This window comes from Scardinius erythrophthalmus (genome assembly GCF_964197995.2).
Source record: "Scardinius erythrophthalmus genome assembly, chromosome: 18".
NCBI lineage: Eukaryota > Metazoa > Chordata > Actinopteri > Cypriniformes > Leuciscidae > Scardinius > Scardinius erythrophthalmus.
The window spans coordinates 2,148,334-2,165,654 of NC_138238.1; the positions used below are offsets into that span (position 1 = coordinate 2,148,334).

A 17,321-nucleotide genomic window follows, 5' to 3' on the forward strand; every position below is an offset into this window, starting at 1 on the left:
AAGAAAATTTCAGATGGCACTTCGAGGCTTTTGCATCTGAACTCTTCATATATACACTATATATATATATATATATATATATATATATATATATATATATATATATATATATATATATATATATATATATATATGTGTGTGTGTGTATATATATATATGTGTGTGTATGTATAATATTAATATAGTGCTGTCAAATCGATTAATCGCATAAACATAAAAGTTATTTTTTCACACATATATAATATTAACAAAAACTTTTATGTTAGATGCGAATAATCGATTTCACAGCACTAATTATTTTATATTACATGATATTGTAATATCATATTATATTATATTATATTTGCAATTTACTAGACTGGAAGTTACTTGTCACAATTTGGATAGTTATATTAAAAGTAGTAAGTTTTAGTTTACTTAGTAGGCTAATTAAAAACTGAAAACAAATACTGTAGGGATAGTAAAATAGTTAATTATATATAAGTAGTAAAACAAAACAACCCAACAACCCTGGTAACAACCCAAACAAAATCATTATTCAAGGCATGCACACACGCCTCTTGGATTTACTTTAGAAGAAGAGCATGTATACTATAGGATAGGAGTCATATATGCTGGAGAACAGGGATAGGCCTGCGTTTTGTTTGTGGACAGGATCGAGTCACACCCACTGTGACAGACTGACGCCCTCCCTCACTTCCTCATTCTGCCCAAACTCACGAGATCCATTCCTCACATCACATCACACATCTAAGTAAGTGTTGCCTTTACAATCGTTTTGTACGTTAAAACAACAATGTATCGAGTGTTTGGCGCGTTTGTTCGGGTTTCACTGTGACGCGCGTGTTTACAGAACGCGCGTGATACAATGTAACCATTCCGCATTAATCCACGTTAAAATGTCCGTCAGATGTTTGTCATCGAAAACTCTGTCGAATGTTCTAAGTGTTTGTGGATTAAGATGTGTGTTGGTTCAGAATTTTTCAGGGTGTGTTGTCGTGAAATCTGAAATATTTGGCTGCCATTTTTTTTCTTTAGGCAGAGAGCGATGCTGAATGGTCAAACCGTGTGTAGTGTGTGTAGTAGTGTGCGTAGTGTACGATTGTCGTACTGAGAGTTAATCAGTACAAGTTCAGACATGAGATGTGTAAGAGAAAAGCTGCATTACTCTAGTAAAAGCAGGATAACCACTGATCACTGGCTTTAACACAGAATTAAACCACTGGTTAGTGGTTACTACAGCATGCAGTCACAGAGAGTTAGTGAACCCTTAACAAGTAACCTGTGCATAAATGTCCAAGTCCTAGAACCAGATACAAAAATAACCATATTAAACAAATACTAAACCGCATGTGTTTTCTAGCCCTTAAAAAAAGGAAATATAAGGGGATTTTTAAAATTGTATCCTAAACAATTAGTTGAAATTCCTATCAAATGTGTTTCTAGTTATGCAGTTCTGAGGCGTTTCCACTAGATTTGTAAGTTAAATCTAAAAATTGCAAATGAATGTAAAAGTTTTTACTTAAAAAGATTTAATTATAAGGAAGGTGTTTTATATGATATTGTGAGAATATTGAGCTTGTGGAAGAAAACCCACCTCAATTTTATTCAGAGACTCAAACTGAGTAAAATTAAGCATTTCGGTGCAGATGCTGATATGTATATGGACAAAACATAAGATTCTGATGCTTGTAATCAAAGAGATCCTTCTATTCTCTCAGAAAAAGAGGTACAAAAGCTTTCCCTGGGGCAGTTCCAGGTTCACTTTTGTGTAAGTTATCGCCCGAGTGTAAAATGCATGCAAATATCAGTTGTCACTCTATATCTGCCAATAATACGTCTTACTAAGATGATATTTAAATGCTCATTCAGTCATTCAGTGTTAAATCAACCAAATTTCAGAAACTTCCCTGGCTCTTATTTTTTATTTTCTGACGAAAGACAAACTGATGAAAACCAAAATATTAAATGTCATGGATGAATATTTGAGTAATCCTCTTATTTATAGAGGGATGGTCAAAATGACAATTTCGTTTGCTCTAAGATCTACTTTTATCTTTGATCAAATTCATGCAGAAATACTTGAAATTCTTCTAAAAAAACAACTTTGTAACTTAAACTTATTCTTATTCTGTCAACCTATAGCCTACATAACACACCTGATAAACCTGCTGCTCCACACGGAGACTTGTTTGCTCAGTGGGATCACACTCATCCGTGTTGGATTGCAATGATGCAATATTCAATGATTGCAATGATGCAATATTCACTCCTCGCAGTCTCTAAGGTTTCTGATCATGCTGATCCAGGAGTCGTGTGTTGAGATGTTGAACACAGACAGGGTGGCCCCGGCTCTGGGAATTGTCATTAAAAAGAAATTCATAGGAACATAGACCATTGATATATTTGAGTTTTTAAATATTTAGTGTAATTCAGTGTATTAATAAATAAAAACAGTTTCTTTGTAAGGCAAGGCAAGTTTATTTATACAGCACATTTCATTCTCTATGGCAATTGAAAGTGCTTTGCATGGAAAATAAGCAGAAAATAAAAGCAAGGGAAATTAAAACGGTTATAAAAGGAATTAAAAGAGATAAATAATACAGTTATAACATTAATTAGAGTAAAATGAATTAAAGTAAAAAGATGATATATAGAATAAACTTCTCATCTGGCAAAACACCGGTGTATCTTATTTTGCATATAGTTTTACACTGTGTCCGTGGTGTTTATTCGGCTGGACTTCTCCGATGGACCTGATTTTTCCAGTTGTAAACAAACAAAAACGGCAATTAGGGATAAAAAATAAGTTCTAAATATATTTATATTTCTTTAAAGGGTTATCTATCTAGTCAGTCATCTATCCATCTATAGTATTGAATATTTTTTGAGGTCAACCAAAGTGAATGAATTAAAGAAAGATGATTGTTCTGGACTCTAGGATTTTAGCAGTAAGATGAAGAATCACGTCTGAACAGCTGAATCATGTTCATGCCTCCAGCAGGCTTTATTTAGTTCACAGATAAGTGCATTGCAATTAAGATAGCATGAAATTACTTATATACTGAAATACAGTAGAGCGCTGAACTGCAATCATTTGAAGTTTTATGGTTATTTGTCCTCTGATGTTGTTTTATCAACATCATTTATCACATCTGAGTTGCTGCTGATGCATGTTCACCAGAATGGCAGTGATGTGGTGTTGTTGGTGAAGACCAGTAGCAGGCTTTGCTTTGCTCAATCCGTTTCACTAGAACAAAAGCGGCCCTTCCCCCACCATCACACACACACACGCACGCACGCACACACACCAGGGGCGGAAATTAACGTAGGCTTGAAGCAAAAATGCCACCGAAATTAATAATAATGCTTCCAAAAACCAAGAAAAAAATCTCTGTATAAGTTCTTGTCTTAATATTTATATGCAATATCACACGAGCAAAAGTGTTTTCCCCCCGCGAATATCAGCACGTTTACAAATGTGATGTGATGGCCTCGTTTACATGCACTGATTACTCACACAAATGAGTTTATTGAAATAACCCGTTGTCCCGGTTTATATGCAATGCCAATAGCCCGGCAATGCAAGTATAGCCTAAAGCGCGTTTACAAGGCTAGTAATAAATCCTTATTTCCCAGTAGTGAAGTCAACACGTAATAATTAATAATAAAGCATTAAAAACGGAATAGTTTTCCTACATGTCAGCGGGAAACTTACAAACTCGCATATTATCCTCTCGGTATATGTACAGATGCAGCATTTTGTCTGTGGCACTTCTGCACGAGATGAAACACATTTTTATAATTTCTTGTGTCAAGAAAGAGTCTGAGTTTGTGATATGTTTCCTCGCTCTGTCTGGATGTGTTTAAATGCACAGTAAGGATGTGTTCCTGTCATTCTCACGCATGCGCACTTCAGTAAGCTCAAAGAACAGGTTAATGCGTTCACGTGATGGGTGAACCCGGGGTATGGGGCAAAAATCTAGCTGTGACGATCGGTTTATGTTTAAGCTGTTTATTACTCCGATAAAGAAAAACATGTTAACGCGTTTACATAATCACATGCATTGTCGGCTTATTCCCAGCACACACATTTGCGTTGTGGCGACGTCTATGGCACGTTGCATTTCTACTATGGCAAAGTAGCTTTCTACGTGTCTCCGTGCAACATTGTAACAACGTAGAATTGTAAGACGCGACGGTCTGACAATTTATTTTTTTATGCTAGATATAGATATCCCCCATTCAGCATGTTATGTTTTGAGGTTAATTTTTTAATTCGTTAGATAATTATATACTTTTTAAATATCGTTTATCCTTATTATTATTTAATGGGCCTAACTGTAAATAAATTATAATCAACACCTGCAAGTGTACACTTTGAAAGAGAAAAATGACAGAAAGTTACGTTAATTCAACTTCATTAAAACTGGTAATCAAATTGCACTTCCGCAACCTTTAGCCATGTTTTTAAAGCGTTGTTAGAAGGTTGGGGTACGCTGTGCCAACGTCCTGGGTTTGCTGGGTTGAGCATAATCAGGTTAGGAATGCCCATGTAAACGCACTCATTGATTTTATACAACAATTCAGTTTCAGGAACAGTGAGTTAATAGGCTAATAGGTGACTTACCTTTCAAACCCAGTATTGTCAATATTGTCTGTTTTTCATCTATTTTGCCAACAAAAATAGTTCCAAACATTATGAGTCACTGCGTGATCACGGTTTCAGTTCCACTGCCGAATGAATCCACGTTTTTGAATGAATCATTCTAATGAATGATTCAACGACTCCCTCAATCACTCACTCCTGTTTCAGAAACGGGCCTCAGAATTGCTCTGGTGAAAACTGAATCTGTTCTGCTTTTGCATGTGACTGTGATTTTAATATAACCATGTGAATGTTCTCCAGGTGTCAGAGATGAGTTACCCCGGATATCCTCCCGCAGGTGGAAGCTACCCCCCCGGCTCCGGCCCGTATCAACAACAGGCCCCGGCTGGATACCCCCCCCAACCCGGAGCCTATCCTCCCCAGGCGGGATACTATCAGCCTCAGCCCGGAGCCGGATACCCCCCCGGAGCCGGATACCCCCCCCAGGCCGGCGGATACCCCCCCCAGGCCGCCGGTGGATACCCAGCTGCCCCGGGAGGAGGGTTCCCACCACAGGCTGGAGGTTACCCGGCCGCCCAGCCCGGGACCTACCCCAACATGCCCCCCGCAGGTGAGTCCGGCTACTCTGAGGGTGCTAAAGAATACACTGAGAGTATACATCTAAGGGTGCTTTCACCCTGGTAGTTTAGTTCGGAACGGGGCACGGTTCGCATGAAACATCGCTAATGTGAACGCTCTCATGTGGACCCGGGTGCGCACTGGGGTCCCAAACCCGAGACTCTGAGTTCGGTTGCACTCAAACTGTGTCGTGGTTCGCGTGAATGTGAAAGCAACACGGATTCGGGTGCACGCTTGTTCAGGAAGTAAAGTAACCTGCGCATGCGTTGTAGCTGATTATGATGTATTTAGTTAAATAAAACGCATGTAAGGGATGATAGTGTTGATGATTTACCTTGGATATGAGCGAGAGTGAGTCTGCAGTGTATTTGCGCATAGCGCGTTGAATCAGGGCAACAAATGAATGGAAATCCACTGTCTCCTCAAGAGAGTTTTGCAAGCAGCAGAAAGCTAGCTTATGACACACAGTAAACCTGTGTTGTTCACTCAGCTGCGCATAATGGCACCAAATTAATAAAAAACACAATATATTGACCCGCGTTCTGTTTTCTATCGTGCGCTATCGTAGCAGAGACTAGTGTCTGTTGTACAGTGTGTTCTTCTGGAGGCGCTAATGTCATTTGTGGGCAACTGATCATAGCGTCTGAAAAGCTGAGCACTTATGAAGTGGATTGGCAGTTAAAAATAAGACGTTCTGATTTGATGATGATGAATGTTCATGCTGATACAAATCAGTATTGGAGGGGAAAGTGTTTGAATATGAATATGCTATAATATATATATGAAGAGTTCAGATGCAAAAGCTTCTAAGTGCCATCTGAAATCTTATGGAATGATCATTTTTATCAAGCTTGTATATTTAAGTTCAGTTATTTCACTTAAATGACAATGAATAGGTAATTTAAGTGAAATTACTGAATTTAAATATACAAGCTTGATAAAAATGATCATTCTAGAAGAAAATTTCAGATGGCACTTAGAGGCTTTTGCATCTGAACTCTTCATATATATATATATATATATATATAAATATATATAATTTCTAATTTGACAATGAATCTGTTTTCATGCTGATAAAAAATTATATTGGTGTTGAAAGTGTTTAAATTATTAAAGTTTTGTGAACTAATTTGCTTAGACATTCTTTTGGATTATTTACATTTAATTAATCCATTAAAACGGTTTATATTTAAAAATATTTGGGGAGGTGGAATTGATTTCATAAGGCCATAAAAGATGCATTTCACATCACATTTCTGCTTTTCATGCATTATGCATCTTTTGTAAAAACATCTATAGCTGCATGATTCTTTGTGTTTTGACTTTCATGTGTTTGTTGTCCTGTGATTGATATGTTCATTTAAAAAATCTTGTATAATATGACTTGCTGTTTTTGTTTGTTTGGTTTTTATTGTATTTATATGATATTTGTATTTTTGTAATTGAATTTACTGCTATGAAAATAGCTTTGAATGCTGACATGGCACTAAATAAAACAATCTGAATCTGTCCTGTGATAGACATTGTGTCATAGTTGTTCTTTATGTTATTAGCAGGAGGATGGGGCGGCCAACCTGGCTTTGGAGCTGTAAGTATCCCTTTATTTCTAACTCTTTTATTGTGCATGATCAGTTATATTGTGTTTTTTTAAATGCAGAAGTACAGAACTTGATGAAACTAATCATGTGCATGATCTTCTAGCCTGGAGGAGGAATGCCTCAGGGTTACCCCGGGATGCCAGCGCCGGGACAGCAGCCCATGCCAGGTTACCCAGGTGCCCCGGCGCCAAACCCGTCAATGCCCGGGTACGGAGGCGGCGTTCCTGCGGGACCAACAGCGCCGGCCGGTCCTGCTGTCAATGTGAGAGACTGCCCGCTTTATCCGCCAATATAAGCTTGTCCGCTTCTGTTCGGTTTAGATTTTCATGATTCCCACAATCACAGTTTCATCATCTAGAATTGCTTTGTCACAATGAAAAATCCAGGAACAAATTGTCAAGAAAATGTATAAACAGTATATAAAGTGTAAAAAACCCTGACATTAAAAATAAATTTCTCTGAATGTGCCTAGTTTCACGGCTAATTTCCACAAGAAAGACACACACACACACACACACACACACACACACACACACACACACACACACACACACAAAAACAAAAAAAAAACAGGAAACTGAAGTAATAATACTTGCTCTCGATGGTTTAGTAACTCGCCGTTGAAACAGGAAATTGGACACGCAATGTTCTTTTTTATTTTACAGTCTTTAGTTAAAAATAAATGCGAAATAGCTTTCACTATGCATTTACTTCCACAATATGACATATTTTGTGTGAAAATTAATATAAAATAATGTTTAAACATTTGCATACCGTTCAAAAGTTTGATGTTGGTAAGATTTTTTTTAATGTTTTTGAAAAGTCTCTTCTACTCACCAAGGCTGCATTTTTTTTAATCGAAAATACAGTTAAAATTGTAAAATATCATTACAATTCAAAATATCTGTTTTCTATGTGTGAATATATAGTAAAGTGTAATTTATTCCTGTGATCAAAGCTGAATTTTCAGCGTCATTACTCCAGTCTTCAGTGTCACATGATCCTTCAGAAATCACTCTAATATGATGATTTGATGATCAAGAAACATTTATGATTATTATCAATGTTGAAATCAGTTGTGCTGCTTCATATTTTTGTGCAAACCATCATAAATTTGTTTTTTCAGGATTCTTTGAAGTATATAAAGTTCAAAAGAACAGCATTGAAATAAAAAATCTTTTGTAATATTATAATTGTCTTTACTGTCACTTTGTCTATGTAATGCATCCTTGCTGAATAAAAGTATTAATTTCTTTAAAAGAAAAACCTGACCCCAAACTTTTGAACGGTTGTGTGTGTGTGTGTGTGTGTGTGTGTGTATATATATACTATGTGTATTTATTTCACTACATGAAAACAAGAACGAATATTTTTTTAAATTTGAATATTTAGTTATTTTTTTTAATCGCTAAAAAAGTAATCTTTTCAGAATCAAGGAATTTGTGTTGGCGACTTCCAGTGCTGAAAATAGACATGCATGGGGATAAAAGCTATAAATAGGAATATAACACATTAATAAATAAATATAATATGATACAGTAATACAAATATAGAAAATACACTATAGACAGAACTATGCATATACAGATATGCCATTTCTAGATTTAAGAATGTTGCAATTTTTAAATTGTAGCATTCTTAAGTGTAACTGCTTTGAACTGTTTCCTGTGATGTGTGTGTTCAGAAGGGATACCGTGGGTCCATGAAGGACTTTCCTGGCGCCGACCCTCTCAAAGATGTCGAGGTGTTACGGAAAGCCATGAAGGGATTCGGTGAGAAGACATTGATTGACTTTGATTCATTTGAAGCACAGAAATGTTTGCATACAGTCACATCTTTAAATACCGAGTCCTGATAGTGACTGGATCTGTTTTGCTCACAGGAACCGATGAGAACGCCATCGTCGAGCTTCTTGGCAGTCGAACCATCAAGCAGCGTGTGCCGCTGTTGGCGGCGTACAAAACCACCTACGGCAAGGTGAACATGAGGAACAAAGCATCAGATTCATGTGGAAGATCTGCCATTGTGTGTAACTTTGCATTCGTAATGATGTTTTCCAGGATCTGGTGAAGGACCTGAAGTCAGAGCTGACGGGAAACTTTGAAGATCTGGTGCTGAACATGCTGAAGTCTCCGGCACAACTCGATGCCTATGAAATGAAGCAGGCCATTGCGGTGAGGTTTTATTTTTCCCTTGATTTTCCAGGAAAATGTGTCCAAATCCATTGAGATACTAGACATTTTGCTAAGGTATTTAAAGTTGGCATGAAATGGAAGTTGTGGAAGGCGACAAGGCGTATATCCGAAATGGCTTCTGGATCAAGAGCAAATGTGGGCGGGGCTTGATTTTGTTGGTGGGGAATTGATTGGATGGTTGTGGTTTGCCATTGGTGGATCTCATGTGAGTGACAGGTTGCCCCGCCCACATCAAGGTTAAGTTAATACTGCAGTATTCCATTAAAATTAAGAATTGATTTCATGATGATTTTAAATGTCTCTGTTTCATCCTAATTGAAATGCAGCTTCATAAGTGACTGATCTGGAACATCCTCATGTAATGCTAATAGCGCTTTATCCCAGTCTAGCAGGGAAACATGCGAACACACTCACCCAGTCTAGCATGCATTACAGCACAGATCTCATACGCTGGTGCTTGTGTTACACAGAGCTCATTAATGAAACACGGGCAGGTAATTACAGAGTAGAGAGCAGAAATCCTGCCAGACTCGCTGTCTGTGATTATTATCGTCCCTCGCTGTGGGGAAAAGGAAAGAAACCTGTTGACACATGTTTTAAAACTCACTGATAAACTATCAGGCTGTGAATATAAGGATGCACAAGGATTTCAGCAAATAAAAACACTTCTTGTTTCCCAGCTGTGGTTATCAGGAAGAACCGTATACGTCGCACCAAGTAAAAAAAAAAAAAAAGTTGCATTTGTCACATTTTTATTGTATTAAAAACAACAGGTAAATAAAACAAAACTTTACAAACATTATAAACGTGTATTTCAATTCTGCTCAATCCACTACAAATCCTCCTGTTAACTTGGCCAAGCGTGTGTCACCTGGCACGCTTTTTTTATTGCCTTTCCCCGTCATCACATATAATTCGGAAGCTTCTAATGTTGTTTTGGAGTCTCCAACAACAGGTTTACATGAACTCAAGGTCAAAAACACTTTCATTTCTCATAATAATCATTGCAGCGTCAGCTCTTTTCTCTCAGTGTCTGAAACGCTTCGTCTGCAGATTCAGTCTCTCTGAACCCCGCCTCTCTGAGAGCTGCTCTGCTCTGATTGGTCGGAATCGAAGTGCTCATTATCATATCTGAATCTCAGCTCTTGATCACAGTGATACGAACAGTAACGATGGTGTGGGTTTTACCGTCTCAATCTCAGAAAACAGCGTCTTCTCCACATGAACAACACGAGCCAAACTCTTCCAGTCTCAGTCTCTGAGGGCGGGGCTTAGAGACGCTGTTCAGCCAATCAAGAGCACAGGCTGGCATTATGCAAATTAGTTACAAACCTTCAGCAGGAAGTGAGACTGGAATTACTGACAACTCGTTTCAGTTCAGAATCGATTCCTTTTTTCTTTTCTTTTTTATAACTAATGTACTTCAATCTTTAAAACATTGCAGATTTGGAAGACAACATGGATAGACATATGGCTTAGATTTTCTATCAATTAGAGAGTCTAAATTATTTTGTATAGAGTAATTTTTTTTAGTTCAGTACATTTGCTTTACAACTTAAAAAAAAAATGTTTCCCCCTTTTTGCAATAATATTCTGAGCGTTTTAGAACCTGTATTCCTGTATTACAGCCATTATCCTACAGATCTGTGTTCAGAAAGGTTCAAATAAGCAGCAGCACAGTTCAGATGATGCTCATGTTCCAGGAAATGCTGTGATGATGACGATGATGATGATGATGATGATGATGATGGTTCTCCGTGTTTTCAGGGTGCAGGAACGGATGAGGCTTGTCTCATCGAGATTCTGTCCTCTCGGAGTAATGCTGAAATCAAGGAGATCACGAGGGTGTATAAGGCAGGTGAGTCGCTCTCGCAGACCTCATGAGACCCCAGCGCGCGTGTGTGTGTGTGTGTGTGTGTGAGAGAGAGACCAACTCAGATCAGTGTTTGTTGTTTAGATTACGGTAAATCTCTGGAGGACGCCATCAGCAGCGACACTTCAGGACACTTCCGGCGTCTGCTCATCTCTCTCTCTCAGGTACAGGAGTTCTATCTATCTATCTGTCTGTCTGTCCGTCGGTCCGTCCGCCCGCCCGCCCGTCCGTCCATCCATCCGTCCGTCCATCCATCCATCCGTCCATCCATCCATCCATCCATCCATCTATCTATCCATCTATCTATCGTTGTATCGTTCTATCTGTCTTTCTATCTGTCTTTCTATCTGTCTATCTGTCTTTCTATCATTCTATCTGTCGTTCTATCGTTCTATCTATTTTTCTATCGTTCTGTCTATCTATCTATCTATCGTTCTATCTATCTATCGTTCTATCTATCTATCTATCTATCGTTCTATCTATCTATCTATCTATCTATCTATCTATCTATCTATCTATCTATCTATCTATCTATCTATCTATCTATCTATCTATCTATCTATCTATCTATCTATCTATCTATCTATCGTTCTATCTATCTATCGTTCTATCTATCTATCTATCGTTCTATCTATCTATCTATCTATCTATCTATCTATCTATCTATCTATCATCCATCCATATTTGTGAAAATGTAGTATTTGTTTTTTTATTGGTTTTAGGTAATATTCATGTGGGGTTTTCATAAGCTGTAAGCCATAATCATCAAAATTATAACTTTTGCACGATATTCTAAATTTTTCGAGTTTCACCTGTAGAATATGATCATGCAGGATAAGGCATTAATATGTGCTTTATAAGTACTAATACACAGCCCATATCCTAGCAATATGCATGATAATAAGAAATAGTTGATAGTCAGAAGTGGACCATAAACTGAAGTGTCATAATTTTCAAGTACCAAAAACACATTTGCAATACTGCTACAATTTTAATTAATAAACACAAAATATCAGTTTCCCTTCAAAAACAGGAAGTGAAATCACAGCTGTGTGGATGAAGCAGTTTTGATTATGTGTTCTCAGGGTAATCGAGACGAGAGAGAGACTGTGGATGTTTCTCTGGCCAAACAGGACGCTCAGGTTGGAGAAAAGACTTGATTTGCTTAAACAAATTAATGTTTTATTGTGCATGTGTATTCTGGGCTGCTGAACGTGTGTGGGATGTTCTGTGTGTTGCAGAAACTGTACGCCGCAGGAGAGAATAAAGTCGGCACGGATGAGTCTCAGTTTAATGCGATTCTGTGCGCTCGCAGTAAACCTCATCTCAGGCAAGGTAAAACCACAAGCCCACTGCGGTTACACGGGGACTATCATTGGTTTCTGAACTAGGACAGTGTGTTTAACACCAGTCATCTAGAGAAAGATTCATGAACACTATGAAAACATCCTCTTCTGCAGATGTGAATTATTTACAGTTGCATTATTTGCTTTTCATTAGACCAAAATTGGCACAAATCACTAAATCATATTTAGGGATGCACGATATATCATCCACCATATCTTTATCGTTTATTAGGGGTTCAAGCATGAAATGCTGAAACCCTATTGTAATTGTAAGGATTTGTAAAACGCATCGTGCAGACCAAACCGTAAGGCCTAGAGACTTGAAACCTGGCCAGATGGTAGGCCTCAATTTGGGGACAACCTATCAGAGTATGACCCCGATTGGCCAATAGGTGGCGCTACAGCAACCAAAAGTACAAAATTGCTCATAACTCTGTTTTACACCACTGTGATCCCTGGCTCAAGGCGGACAAAAAAGCTTTAAAACCATATATTTCCTATGGTAAATTGCCTGTATCGGCTGTAAATGGTCTTTTCCATCTATTATGTCAGTGGTTACATGCTTGCTAAATAAAACTTAATAACTTTTGATGCTTTTGTGCTTAAAGGCCTTAATTGCTTGAACCCCAATAAATGCTGCTTGCAGCTTTAATTTTTAATGTTATCACTATCGGCTCAATAAGACAATTTGGCCGATATATTAAAGCAGATACATAATGTATTATTTCCTTCTGCTGAGACACTTTAGATGTTCAACATGATGGTTTTGAGTAGCTTGAAATATGATTGAAATCACTTCAAAAAGGGAAAATACAGTTCAGTGCAACATGTGCAGCGCATCGGCTACATAACATTATAATGAGAATATTATAATTGTGTGTTTGGGACGTGGCTTTTAATGGTGAAACTTTTGTTTTTGTAATCAGGCACTCAAAAATGATATCTAAAGTTAGATTCAGCTTTATCAGCCAAGTTATATCGGTTATTGGCTTTCAAGTATAAAGAATTATAGGGATCGGCCAAAATGTTCATATCGGTGCATCCCTAGTCATATTACTCCAAAGCTGTTTTTTGGGATGCGCTAAAGTTAAACCCCCAGTCTACAAGCTCAAAAAACATTTAGGATCATCATAGAAATCTTCCATTTGACTTCAAATTTATGTTTTTAAAGCTGACATTAAGGCCGTTTGAATACTGTTTTGTAATTTTGGGTGTTATGATTTAGGCTAGTTGTTTTTACTTTGATTTTTTGTAAGTATTTCATTTTCTCTGTGCCTTGGTAGTTTTGTAAGTGCTTTATAAATGAAGCTTGAGACATCAGAAGTCCTCTGTTATAGTACATATGATGCTTTGCACGAGGAACAGACTGAATATGAAGGCATTACTCTCTGATGATGTGGATGTAGTGATGCACTGCAGCAGGTTTGACAGTAACGTTGGTTCCTGGTGTCTCTTGCAGTGTTTCATGAGTACCAGCAGATGTGTGGCCGAGACATCGAGAAGAGCATCTGCAGGGAGATGTCTGGAAACGTGGAGGACGGCATGGTGGCAGTCGGTGAGTGCTGAACTCTGATTGGTCCTGAGCAAAAAACTTATCGGCCAATGGCTGATCCAGATGAAGCCGGGAGCAGCGAGAAACAGCCAATCACAGCACTGGAATAGGATCAAGACTGAGTCATTTGCTTTGAATAAGATGCAGATTATGATATATGAATACCTAAATGTTTTACATATGCAAATATGACTGTGTGCAAAATCATTGTTTTTCATGCACTGGTCAATTTTGAGATTTTGGTCTTTTTATAATGTGTTAGTGCTTGTTTTTGACCATTTGCATCTGTAGATCTCAATAACAGTACTTATCTTGAAAGGTGGTGAGTTTTAGTCAGAAATCTCCACTTCAGCAGCTTTACATACACCAAACTTTACAGTTTTTGTTCTGTATTTACTGATTTATGGAGTGATAATAAGAGATTTCCAAGATTTGCTCTGTGAAAACCTTAACTCTAATACCACGTCAACAAAATGAAACGAGAATTTTGAACTTGCCGTTATCCAATGTTCGGATTTGTGTTCTGGGGAATTATGCAAATGAGTGCATAATTAATGCAAGTATGCCTAATTTGCATATTTAAACAACATTTCAGAAACCTTGTAATACAAAACAATTGTCTTATTGTACTGTGATAATTCAGCTGGGAAATGTGTCGTGATTTGTATTAATATTTACCTGTGGCTGCTTGTCAAAACTTTAACACACATGTACAGTATATTGTCAAATCTGGCTAAAAAACATGCAAATAAGACATTTTCATGTTTTTAGCCACATTTTACCATATACTGTACATGTGTTAAAGTTTTGATTTTAAAAACTTCCTAAACATTGTAAAATTGGAGGCTTATGATCAAATGTATATTCTGTAAATATTATCAGTGATGATAACACATTTAATCAGTTAAAGTATTCCTCTGTGTAGAATATGAGGTAATGTTTAGTTTAAGCTCATAATCATGCTCTGTCTGTGTTGTGTTTCAGTGAAGTGCATTAAAAACACCGCTGCCTATTTTGCTGAACGTCTCCACAAGGCCATGCAGGTGAAGAACGTGCTGATAAATATACATATATAAAGGCATATTTTGCTATGATAATGTATGTATGAGGTCATTCGGAAGTGGCTGTTTGTGGGTTATGTTTATGTTTTCTTAGCATTATATATTGTACAAGCACTTCCTCTTACCCTGTTAGAAAAGTGGCACTGCATACATGACGATGATGATGATGATGATGATGATGATGATGATATTTGTCTTTGTTTTAGGGTGCGGGCACCAAAGACAGGACTCTGATCCGCATCATGGTGACCCGCGCTGAGGTGGACATGTTGGACATCAGACAGGAGTATCTGCGTCAGTTCGGGAAGTCTCTCTACACAGCCATCTCTGTAAGTCACACACAATACTGCATTTATCCTTATGCTTTATTCATAAGACGCACATACACTACAGATCAAGAGTTTAGAATAATGTTGCATTGTTTTAAATAAAAGCCTCTTCTGCTAGCCTGGTTAAAACCAGACCATTCTCAGTAGTAACTGAGTTATGGTCTGGCAAAGCTTCATTAATAACTCATTTCCAAAGGGGCGTCGCTCAAATGCCTCTGGGCGCAATTGGATAGACCTAAAACCAATCAGAGCGATCGTCATTGACTACTTGCAGACTACTTGCAGTGCAAATCTAAATTTTCCGGAAGTTGTCTGGGTTTCCCCAGGCTACTCTTCTGCTGCATCAAGGGGGCATTTATATGAGTAAAAGAAAACAGTAATATTGTGAAACATTTTTCTAATTTAAAACAGCTGTTTTCTGTGTGAATATACAGTAAAGTGTAATTTACTCCTGTGATCAAAGCTGAATGTTCAGCATCATTACTCCAGTCTTCACAGTTTCCACAAAAATATGAACACAATTTGACAATTATCATAAATATTTCTTGATCATCAAATCATGTGACACTGAAGACTGGAGTAATGATGCTGAACATTCAGCTTTGATCACAGGAGTAAATTACACTTTACTATATATTCACATAGAAAACTGCTATATTAAATTGTAATATTATTTCACAATTTTTGATAAAATGAATGTAGCCATATAATACCTCTTTTAAAAAACATTATAGTCATTTAATTTTAGGAGGAGTATATTATACATATTTAAGTATAATCAATTGGCAAATTAAAGAGTTTATTTGTCCTGTAGCTAGAAATAGAATATTATGAATATATCACACTGGTATAAACCGAAGTATTTTTTTTTTATCAGGGAGACACATCTGGTGATTATAAGAAACTGTTGCTGAAGCTGTGTGGAGGAAGTGACTGAAGAACCGGGACGACAGACACCGTATCATGACGACTGGATATGTGGCGTTGTCATATTAATCCTGCCCATATATATTAGCATTAAAATGTCAGATAATAGTGTCATGTTAACTAATACAGTAATCTCTCTCTTAGCAGCTTTATAAAGTTCACAGCCAAAATAGCATTTCATTTGTGCCTTAGAGACATTATCATTATTATAATATAGTTTATTATTTGTTTTATTTTGCTATCTAATCAGACTATGCATGATATCTAGAGAATATATATATTTTGTAACTGTTGATGCATCGATATATACATGTAGTGTCTTCAGTAACTGATGCCAAAGGGGAATCAGAACCTGTGGTTGTCGTTCGCAAACCAAAAATACAATATGAACATCATCACTGAAATCTCAAATGCCTTGAAGTGCTGAAATATATGCCATAGTTTTTATATTGTGAGCTTTAAGATCTCTATGCAAGAGTTCTCAAACTGTCAATCATCATGAAGGTCTCGTTGAGTGAAGCTCATGTAAACGTGTCATATTTCACCCTAAAAACAAGAAATTAATTTTGCATCAAAAAAGTGAAGCCTATTTTGGAAACATTAAGATCTTTTTGCATTATTACATTTTTTCTCCCATCAGTTTTCCCCCTACATTTCCATGACTAACGCATCTAAACATTTGTAGTAATTCCCATTATTCTGTATAGCAAGTCTTAGTACTGCAATACAATATTTTTTTTGCAGTTTTATAGTAATAAAAAAATACATGAAATATTAAATTCTAACATCACATATAAAAAAAAAACATACAATTAGAATTTTCTTTTACAATTGTAATATTTTTGCAACATGGTAATGCATATTTATGGTTCTAAAATAGACTTTATTTCTTATTCATGCAAAATTTAATTTCATATTTCCACTATTTGAGTTTGGGGTGAAATATGAGCAGTTTTGTGAGCGCATGCTTTTATTTTTAGCATGAATATGTTTTGCTGCAGCAGTAGATGGCAGTAAAGTGACCAATCTTTCATCTTGATAATCACTAGTTTAACAGGATATTCTAACCTGTTGATGTTGTACTGTTTATTAACATGAAGACTACACTTTTTTCAGGGATTTGCTAGCCTGTGATTTAATGTGTTCACTCAGCCAACTAATCTTGTCTAGTAACATTTGTGTCTGTTTAATAAAAACACCTCATGAATGACTA

At 36.9% G+C, this 17,321-nt stretch overlaps 1 protein-coding gene across 1 annotated transcript; it reads left to right on the forward strand.

Annotated features, from left to right (window-relative positions):
* The first annotated feature begins 613 nt into the window (after window positions 1-613).
* On the forward strand, window positions 614-17,321 carry anxa11b (annexin A11b). The gene is made up of 15 exons (XM_081393617.1): window positions 614-754; window positions 4,910-5,219; window positions 6,781-6,815; window positions 6,929-7,087; window positions 8,510-8,597; window positions 8,708-8,802; window positions 8,886-8,999; window positions 10,788-10,878; window positions 10,978-11,057; window positions 11,979-12,035; window positions 12,135-12,228; window positions 13,699-13,794; window positions 14,776-14,834; window positions 15,059-15,181; window positions 16,059-17,321. Exons 2-15 carry the CDS (start codon window positions 4,919-4,921, stop codon window positions 16,116-16,118), a joined length of 1,452 nt encoding a protein of 483 aa, XP_081249743.1. The 5' UTR covers window positions 614-754; window positions 4,910-4,918; the 3' UTR covers window positions 16,119-17,321.

Excerpts from the sequence above, each read along its gene's own strand:
- anxa11b (XM_081393617.1), top strand. The coding sequence starts at position 4,919 with ATGAGTTACCCCGGATATCCTCCCGCAGGTGGAAGCTACCCCCCCGGC. Across the intron at positions 7,088-8,509 it reads CGGCCGGTCCTGCTGTCAAT|AAGGGATACCGTGGGTCCAT; the intron begins GTGAGAGACTGC and ends GTGTGTGTTCAG. Across the intron at positions 8,803-8,885 it reads ACAAAACCACCTACGGCAAG|GATCTGGTGAAGGACCTGAA; the intron begins GTGAACATGAGG and ends GATGTTTTCCAG.